At 41.4% G+C, this 10,222-nt stretch overlaps 1 protein-coding gene across 5 annotated transcripts; it reads right to left on the reverse strand.

The window, feature by feature from the left end:
- Positions 1-100: 100 nt before the first annotated feature.
- Positions 101-7,406, reverse strand: LOC116311514 (4-galactosyl-N-acetylglucosaminide 3-alpha-L-fucosyltransferase 9-like). 5 transcript variants are annotated; one of them, XM_031728646.2, is made up of 4 exons: positions 6,990-7,406; positions 6,798-6,813; positions 5,454-5,519; positions 101-1,659 (listed from the first exon to the last, which is right to left on the reverse strand). In XM_031728646.2, the coding sequence occupies exon 4, from the start codon at positions 1,649-1,651 to the stop codon at positions 578-580; it is 1,074 nt and encodes a 357-aa protein (XP_031584506.2). In that variant the 5' UTR covers positions 1,652-1,659; positions 5,454-5,519; positions 6,798-6,813; positions 6,990-7,406; the 3' UTR covers positions 101-577. The 5 variants fall into 5 exon arrangements, with proteins under 5 accessions (XP_031584506.2, XP_031584508.2, XP_031584507.2 ...); XM_031728648.2 differs by lacking the exon at positions 5,454-5,519; XM_031728647.2 differs by lacking the exons at positions 5,454-5,519; positions 6,798-6,813 and having other exon boundaries at positions 6,990-7,119.
- Positions 7,407-10,222: the final 2,816 nt, after the last annotated feature.

Genomic DNA, 10,222 nt, shown 5'->3' on the forward strand with positions numbered 1-10,222 from the left:
AACAAAGTGTAGAAATAAACGGAACTCCTAACAAACACAATTGCAAAATGTATATAAAGTCAAATTAAAAAGTAAGTAAAATTTTATTTATATAGTACATTTCAAGATTAAATCACAAAGTGCTTCACAGGAGCTAAAACATAAAAACAAAAATCAACCAAAAGCAAGTTCAAAAGATGAGTTTTTAGCTGTTTTTTAAAAGAGACCACAGAGTCCACAGATCTCAAGCTCAATGGAAGAGACTTCCACAGTCTGGGGGCCACAGTTACTAAAGCTCTGCCACCTTTTGTTTTCAGCCTCGTGTTATGGACAGCAAGCAAGCCCTGATCACATGACCTCAGGGACCTGCTGGGGATGTAAGGATGTAAAAGATCACTGATGTATGTTGGCGCTTGTCCATGCAGAGCCCTAAATGTCAAAATCATAATCTTAAACTGCACTCTGAATTATATGCGGAGCCAGTGCAGCTGGATCAGCAGAGGTGTGGCATGGGAGGACTTGGAAGACTTGGTCAAAAAAAAAAAAACCTCACAAAAACAGATTTACTTAATCATTTTATTCCTAACCCTTCAAATCTCTAGCTGCCCCAGAACCACTTATCAAGGTCATTGAATTCCTTGTATTCTTTGTGCCTACGCAAATAATCACAAGTCAGGCATGCATGTTCTACCGGAAATTGGACCTTCCTTGCTTTAAAATGTCGCCTCCACTCAAAGTACCTGAGGTACATTTCCTCATTCTTGTCCAGAAGCAGCAGGTAATCAGCCAGGTCCTTGGGTGAGCTGAAGTCATCGACATGAATGAAGGCGTCTCCCTGGATAAAGTTCTCATAGTTCTGCCTGGTCGGGCCCAGAACCACTGGCACTGTTCCTACTGAGAGTGGGTTGAATAGTTTCTCAGTAATGTAATCCTTGTGGACGGAGTTCTCAAAGGACAGATAGAACTTGCAGCTGGTGATGGTGGGAATGAGGTCATTGTCAGAAATGTACTTTCCAAAGGCTCGTCCATATGCATGGACCTTAACATGTTTCTGCAGCTCATTGAAATATTTCACACGGTCGTGCTGTGGGTTCCAGTTGCTCACTATCCAGCAGACCAGCTTGTTTTTACTGGGTGGTACAAAATTCTCCTCGCCCTCTGCTGGTACGATAGTCCCAGAAGGCACTCCAATGTTTGCATCCTGACGGTAGTTGAGAGTCAGATTGAACAGCTTCTGTATCCCAGACAGCTTGGATGAATGTGTTGGTGACTCAAAGTTCATCCATATCCACTTCTGGAAAGATGGCCGCTGCAACTGTGGCAGATTGGACAGGTCACCACTGATGTCTCTGTGATTGATGATGACCCCATGTGACTTACTGTAGAGGTTCCTGTCTGCTGTGATGAAGCAATTATCAATTTCAAAGAGAGAGCTGCAGACGCTGAAGTCAAACTTACTGCCTAAGGACCAGAGCCAGATCAGCACAATGGTGGCATTCTTATCACTCTTGGTGGAGATGAGGTTCTTCACCTGATCTGACACTGACTCTACAGGACAGAACCAGCTTTTATCAGGTTTAAAATACATCAGAAACACAGTCACGAAGACTCCCAGTACAAGTATACTGAGGAGAAGGGGTCGCAGGACTCCGTTAGAAGATCCAGATGCCATACTGTGTTCTAAAAAGGACAGACCACAGGGAACAAACTCAGTAAAGTCATGGTCAGCAGGACACAACATCAAGACTGATCACCTTATCATGTTTAGGTTCTCATGACACCAGCTTGTAATAATATCTAATGGATCATTGACTCTGAACAGAATATGTGCCTTTAAATACTTAGTGGAATGAATATGTCTTTATCCTGTCTTCCTTCTCTCACCCCAACCGGTCGCAGCAGATGGCCCCGCCCCTCCCTGAGCCTGGTTCTGCCGGAGGTTTCTTCCTGTTAAAAGGGAGTTTTTCCTTCCAACTGTCACCAAAGTGCTTGCTCATAGGGGGTCATATGACTGTTGTGTTTGTCTCTGTATGTATTATTGTACGATCTACCTTACAATATAAAGCACCTTGAGGTGACTGTTGTTGTGATTTGGCGCTGTATAAATAAAATTGAATTGAATTATGAATATGAATAATAAAAATGTGAATATGGGCAGAAATCTGTGCCATCAGAAACTGAATTTGAATAAGTTAAATTTGAATCTGAATTGCAACTTGAATAAATGCTTTTAAAAACTGAATATGAATTAGCCTAATTTAAAATTCAATTTATTGGTTTGAAAATGATCATCACTAAATTGAAATTGAATTTTATATTTTGAAAATGAATTGATTTGCTTTGAAACTGCATTTTATCCTTTAAAAATTCAGCTCTCGAATAATTTCAGTTTCAGTTCCAAAATTCAGTTTTTTGGGACTTACATCCGGTTCCGGTTCCAGAGTAATCGAGCGCAGATTAATAGAACTACGTTTTACTAGCGGGCCGAAAGTGTTACTGACGGGAATCTACAGCGTGTTGAGCTGAATTAAGACTTCAGAAGTCATTCGTCATGTCGAATGACCAGCGGATAAACTCTCAGGTTGGTAATAAATGTATTACATGTATAAGAACAAGCGTCATGTTAACAATTGATAGCCGTACAGTAACTTTTATGCTTATTGTAGCTGTTAGCTAAAAACGCTAATTTAGCCTAGTTTGCCCTGGATTTAGCTTTGACAAACAAATATGATCGACTGTTTCTAGTAGGATTCCAAAGTTGTCATCTTGTACCCTGGCAGAGCCCTGTATGCTTGCAGAGACCCCTACAGTAGGGAAACATGCAAAACAGTGTCCAAACCTTTGTATTTGAGCTTTATTTATGTCTTACACAGCATCCCAACTCTTTAGCTAACTTAATAACTTTAGCCAAAGTGAAAAGTTAGTCTAATTCATTAGTGCAGCATTACTGGATAAAATAAAGATAAAATAAAGCTGTATCTAGGCTGAAGAGAAACAAAGTGCCAGGAGGAGATGGATCTCCTGCAGAATGGTTTAAGCGGTATAGGGACCTTTTGTCACCAAAGCTATTAAAAATTCTAATTTTAATTTAGTTTTAGTTTTAATTCTATCTTGAACGGAGGAGAGACACCAGAATCCTGGAAACAAGCTATCAGTCTTAAATATAGATTTCACAATATTTATTTCAATCATTGCAAAAAGACGGGAAAATATTATTCCTGACTGGATTAACCATGACCAAAGAGGGTTCATAAGATACAGACAAACACAGGACCATGTAAGAAGAGCACTATACCAAATAAATACTATGTTTCAAAATTAATTTAAATCAGTTGTTTTGAGTTTGGATGCAGAGAAAGCCTTTGATATGGTGCAATGGGAATTTCTTTATTTAGTACTTAAACTATTTGGATGCAAAGAGCAGATCATTGGCTGTTTTTAAAATGCTGTAAAGTTGTCAAACTGCCGAGATTAAAATGAATGGAAATCTGTCTAAGGGTAATACGCTGTCGCTGGTGCCCCCCAAGCCCTACCTTGTTTGCACTCTTTATAGAGACCCTGGCTCAATGGATTAGAGAAGACCAGAAAATCAGGGGTATTTAAGTTAAAGGAGTGGCGTATAAAATATGCTTATATTGCAGATTACATACTTTTGACCTTGTCCAATCCGGACTCCAGTCTCCCCAAACTGATGATGCGCCTTGAACAGTTTAGCCAATACTCAAATTAAATATACACAAAAATGGTAAATGGCCTGTATTTGTATAGTCCCTATGGACCCCAAAGCGCTTTACGCTACAATCAGTCATCCACCCACTCACACACAGGTGATGGCAAGCTACATTGCAGCCACAGCTGCCCTGGGGCGCACTGCCAGAGGCGAGGCTGCCGGACACTGGCGCCACCAGTAGGCAACAGGTGAAGCGTCTTGCCCAAGGACACAGCGACCGAGACTGTCGAACCGGCAACCTTCCGTTTACAAGACGAACTGCCAACTCTTGAGCCACGATCGCCAAACTCTAACTTACAACTATGTACAAAAAGAAAACATATGTAAAATGTATGATTTCAATTGGAATACTAACAAACTGACACATCACTGCATATCACTATATGTGATGTCTGCAGTTACAGCCACACAGTGGTAATATCAGTGTAGAGGCTTACACATAACACTGCATTCACATTTGTCTTTCTTTAAATATAAGGTTTAATTTACAGGATAACAAATAACTGGTTTTGGTTTAGAATTAATTCATATATTCACATAACACTGCATTCTAAAATAACTGCGCACATTTTAGTTTACACTGTTATGTATGATAAATCTTTGTTTTCTAAGTTACCTTAGTTGCAGCTGCTCCAGTCCCTTGATTGAGGAGCCAAGAGGTGGAAAAGGGGCGGAGCAAGCCTTGATGGAAAACTGCAAATTGGCTCATTCCATAACTCGGGACCATGGGGGGGAATTGGAGATCATTATGTTAGTTTCAGTTAGGTTTTGTGTGTTTTACCCCTTTTTGTGTTTTTTGTGGGCTGATCAGCCACTATTTAAGTTTCCCCTTTGTCTCGTTTAGTTAGGTCAGTTTGTCTGAGTTATCAGTATTGTTTGTTTGTTTTTCACTTTGAGTAGAGTTCTGTTATTTTGACCTCTTTTATGGGCCCAAGATTTTGATTTTTTGTATGATTTAACAAACTATGTTTTTGGGTAAAAACAAAACAAAACAAAAAATCCTTTTTTAACCTTTTTTAACTTTAACCTGTGCCTAAGTTTCCTTCGCTGCTCGGTCCATCACACCATACCAAAGGATTTGACAGAAGTTTATAACTTAAAATATAATGCTATCACACAAAATATAAAAGAGGACTCAGGAAGATGGGCACCTTTGACAACTGGTCTGTATGGTTTATTAGACGGGGTAAAATGAATATTTTACCCCGTCTATTGTTTCTTTTTCAATCCCTGCCAAATGGAATCCCCCCAAAACAATTCAATGAGTGGAAAAAAAATGATCTCGGAATCCATCCATCCATCCATTCGCTTCCACTTATCTTTTTCAGGGTCGTGGGGGGCGCTGGAGCCTATCCCAGCTGTCATAGGGCGAGAGGCGGGGTACACCCTGGACAGGTCGCCAGTCTGTCGCAGGGCCAACACACAGGGACAGACAACCATTCACACCTAGTGGCAATTTGGATTATCCAATTAACCTATCCCCACAAGCTGCATGTCTTTGGACGGTGGGAGAAAGCCGGAGTACCCGGAGAGAACCCACGCAAACACGGGGAGAACATGCAAACTCCACACAGAAAGAGCCCGGGCTGATGGTAGAATTGAACTCAGGACCTTCTTGCTGTGCGGCAACAGTGCTAACCACCGTGCCACCGTGCTGCCCTCACAATTTATTTGGCAAGGTAAAAAACCCTGTTAACGACTTAAGACTCTACAGTTACCAAAGACCAAGGTGGATTATCCTTACCTAGCTTGGAGGACTATTACAATGCGGCACAGCTTCAATGTTGGGTTGTGAAGTAGCTTTAAATATCTGGATTAAACAAAGTACAATATTCAATTTGCTAACACTAAGACGGGTAGGATATGATACAGACTGTACACCAGCACATTTGGACAGGGTCTTTAGACAATGGACTTGGAAGGGTATTACAGCATACTGTGTAATCTCAACTAAAACAGACATGGACAGTAAGATTGGGAGATATGTAAACAACCAACAATTGTCAGTCCAGTAACGGCGATAGGCGATATATTCATGCATGCACAAACTTTTTTTGAAGGGCGGAGCAATGTAATCATGCACGGGCTGATATGCGCGTTTAGAACACAGAAGAAGTCCAAACATTAGTGATGTGCGATACCACTGATTTCCTTTCCGATCCGATACCAAGTCAAATTCAGGGTGGTAACGACGATACTGATCCGATACCGATACTTTGTACAAAAATTTATTTTACTTATTGTATCTTTTATTGTATCTCAAATTACAGCTTCATAATGATTAAAGGGCATCAGATTACTTGTTCTTATCGCTTAATAATGCACAATTATCATACAGAAATAAAAAAACTGAAGTTGTGCGCTATTTGAACATGTTGCCTGCCTGCAGCACTAAAGGACTCTGTGAGAGACGTCTGTCTCGCCCTAGCAGCACCTGTCCCTCTCCTCCTCTTCAGTTCACCTCAACGTAAGCTCGTCATATTCTGTGATAGGATTTACTCTGAGGTGTTTGATGAGGTTAGTGGTGTTGTCACAACACCTCACTGTCTTGCCACATGTATCGCAAACCACGTCTCGGCTGTTTGTGGAGGTAAAATACGTCCACACATGACTGCATTTACGCTCAGCCATTGTTGTGAGTGCGCACGCCAAGCGGCTACGACACATTTATACAGCCGTATTTCACACTTGACTATGCAAGGCGGAAAAATAAGTAGTTCCTTCCAATGTAGACAATCTGAATGATATAGTTTCTTTCCTCTGTGTTCCTGTTAATGATAAACTACAAATTTACCCTAAATTACTAAAATATCAATATTTTAATATGAGAATCAATTCTAGAACATAAATGACTGGTATCGGAGGAATCGATATTTCAGTATCGATCCGCACATCACTACCAAACATGAACAATAGTGATGGGAATTTCGGCTCTTTTTAGAGAACCGGCTCTTTCGGCTCCCAACCGGCTCTTCAGGTTGTTTTGCTGCTTTAATTAATTTATTATCAACAACAATATCAAATTATGCACAAAATTAATTTCTAATGTAAAACAAAATGTTTTGTATTGTTAGGGATCCTAACTCACCAGCCTGGCTAGCGAACTGTGGAGAGGACATGAGGACATAAAGACACCGGGACATGTGGGAGAAATGGACATTTTTGTTAAGGAGGGTTAGACAGCACGTGTAGAGAGAGTTCAACAATACTGTCTGGCTAATATAGTAGATGATGAGAGGAAAGAGGCGGTGTTACTGAGTGTAATGGAGCAAAAACTTACAACTTGTTGCTTCACCAGACAAAAGACTCAAGGAGATCACAGAGTTGCTCCGAAGCCACTTCGGACCGAAGACGGTGGTTAAATCCGCACGGTTTCGGTTTCGATTCCACTTCGGAGTACATCACGGAACTGTGACGCACGGTGTGATGCGCCGAGAGACGGCACGCACAATGAAAGCGCACAGAAACGTCAACCTCACGCTGCGATGCAGCGAACCCCGCCGAATCAAGGATGACACTTTACTGATGAATTTTCAGGTTTAATGGCAATAAACCCTCAATCTCACCGTAAGAGCGTGTAAGGTAAAATCCAAAACCGTAAACGTTTGCAGCATAAAACAACCTTCTACATGACAAACTTAACAAATGCGCAGTTTCTGCACGCAAAATATTTAAACGTACTTATTTACATCATAACCGCAGCTTGTGCTTCTGCCACAGAATAAACTTCCACGTTATGGTAACATGTTCCAACACCCCCCTCCCCGCCCCCAATCGCGCCGACTACAGTTATAAAGGAAGTCGTTCCTTCAAAATAATAGCATCATAACTCAAACAGGAAGTTAATCCCAGCTGATAGTAAATAAATGCGATAAGCGCCAAAATAAGTTGCAAGCAAATAAATAAAAGTATTTAGGGTCATTTACAACAGATGTGCTTAAGATGCGGCTGGTTTAACGATAAAGAATCTCTGTAACAAAAACGGGCATCATGAAGAAGATATGCAAATCAAAGCAGTATGATGAAAAGAAACATGTGCAGACAGAAAGCTGCATGAAGGACATGAGACAGACTCAAACGATTCTCAGGAGGATTTGGCATGCCTACAGCTGTTCAGTGGTCCCTCGCTATAACGCGGTTCACTTTTCGTTCATGCCTGTCTGAGAAAAGTGTATAAAGTGTGTAGTGGGAGGTTTTACAGCCTTAAAACATCTATAATAATTGTAAAAAATAAAGTTGGCTACTTCATGGATTTATTTTTGGAACGTCACTCCCGCGATAAACGAGGGGCCACTGTACACAATACAAGAGGAAGATATGATGCAATATGGGTCACACCAAAAATACAAGGGGTTGAGTTACAGATTGAACTGGATGCTGGGTCTGCCCTCTCATTGATCTCATATGAAGTGAGGGTTTGTTTGCTGCGCTTCATATCTCTTCATATCTTCATATCTCCTGCTCGTTGATGTGTGTGTGTGTGCACATGCTCGGTGCAAAAAACCCTGCCACCTACTGTAGTGGATGTGCAATTACACTTTATTCTAGTACAGCAAAAAAAGCACATTCCTCGCGGTCACACATGCCCCCAGAAGCTATGTTTGGTGGCCAGACATCGACTGTGCAGTAGAGAATATAGCTAAATCCTGCACTGGTCATCAGCAGACACTGCGCCAGCATCAAACAGTGCCTGCACACATGTGGGAGTGGCCATCAGCTCCATGGCAACGCATCCATATAGACCATGCTGGACCATTTTTGGACCAAATGTTCCTGGTTGTGGTTGATGCACACTCAAAGTGGTCAGAAATCTTCCCTGTGAAGCAAACAACGGCTGCCAGCACTAACAGCAGTCTTCAGTCACCGTTTGCGCAACAGGTCTGCCACAACAGCTTGTAAGTGACAGTGGTCGTCAGTTTACTGGAGAGTAGTTGCAGGGTTTCCTTAAGAGTTAGACGGTATGACATATCACTTCAGCTCCCAGTCATCCAGCAACAAACAGACAAGCTGAATGGTTCATCCAGTTCTTCAAGCCGTCAGTGAAAGCCAGTCTGACAGGTTGAAAGTCACTAAAATCCACAACTTCTTACTGGCTTACAGGATCACCGCTCAGGCAAGAACTGGCCACACATGCAATGCTCTTTGTTGCATCTTCAAAAACAAAAATAAAATATCTGAGCCTTACACAGGAGTATCGTTGCAACTTGTTTATTGAACCTTCTTGTCAGTACATGTTCAGAACATCAGTGTCCATTTTACTGCCTCCTACAGGACACTCTCTTCTTCCACTTTCTTACAACATTAGTGTAACACAGAACCAATACTGCCTCTCCTGGCTTTACCATTGTAACAAGTTAGCAACACACTCATTCTATCTGTTTCTTTCAGATGAATAACAGGAACTTAGGATGTAGGTATCTATGAATAATAACTATTATGCATACCCATATATTTATATAAACAACTAATTTCTTGCGATACCACACTCTTCATGGGACGAAATCTGAGATCACATCTGGATCTGCTGAAACCAGACATTTGCACGGATGTCCAAGACAAACAGTCTTCCATGGTGCAAGAAGCAGCAAGAAACAAAACCAGATTCTTTAATATTGGACAAAAAGTTCTCGCCAGAGACTACAGAGACCCAAGTCAGAAATGGCAGTCTGGCATGATTCTGTCACGGATCGGGCCGCTGACATACATCATAGATGTTGGAGCCAACTTAGTCTGGCGCAGACATGTTGATCAGATTCTAGATACAGAAACTTCCAGAGTAACCTGTGAGCACCTCTACACCTCAAGATTTAGAAGGGTTTACCTTCATTACACCACCTGATGTTCAGGGTTTACGTGAAGCCACCGATGCTCAAACAGCCGAACTTTGCACACAGAGCGCTATGGACTCTGCCCAAACAGGAAGACGTTACTCCGAGAGAAATTGCACAGCATCTCCGAAACAGATCTTATAGATTTCCAGTTCATTTTTTTTAGGAAAGTTATTTAAATGTTTAAGAGGAAACAACCTGCATTCATGCTGTAAATCACTGAGTAGGTGTCATATTACTGTTGGAGTACATTTATTGGATTACAGCATTTAGCTGAAATCTCCTTGGTTGCTTACTGATCCTGTTTGTGCTTCAGTCTGACCACAAGGGGGCAGCGGAGCTCAGTGATCCTGCATCAACATCTTTTTCTCCTCCAACCATTCTTTTTAACTTCTTCTTCAGCGGTGCATCAGGAGCCAGATTCTTTCTGTATGAATCATAATAAAATTTTTTGTTTGTTTGCTTCATTTTGTTGTTTTAAAGGACTGACTGTAACTGAAAACACATGTCTGCACATAAGTGCAGGGACATGAAGGCACAGCTGGAGAAGTATAGATATACACAAATACTCAGACCTTTTTTAAACCACAGTGAGCCTGAAGTAAAGAAAGCAGGTTGTAGCTGAAGTGCAGCGTCTATCAGTGCAGTATCTCCACCAGCGTTTCTCCCTGTCCAGGATCTGTAC

The sequence above is a fragment of the Oreochromis aureus genome, linkage group 4 (assembly GCF_013358895.1).
Source record: "Oreochromis aureus strain Israel breed Guangdong linkage group 4, ZZ_aureus, whole genome shotgun sequence".
NCBI classification, from domain to species: domain Eukaryota; kingdom Metazoa; phylum Chordata; class Actinopteri; order Cichliformes; family Cichlidae; genus Oreochromis; species Oreochromis aureus.

Bases quoted from the DNA above. Each gene is read 5' to 3' on its own strand.
- LOC116311514 (XM_031728648.2), bottom strand. From the start codon at position 1,651: ATGGCATCTGGATCTTCTAACGGAGTCCTGCGACCCCTTCTCCTCAGT.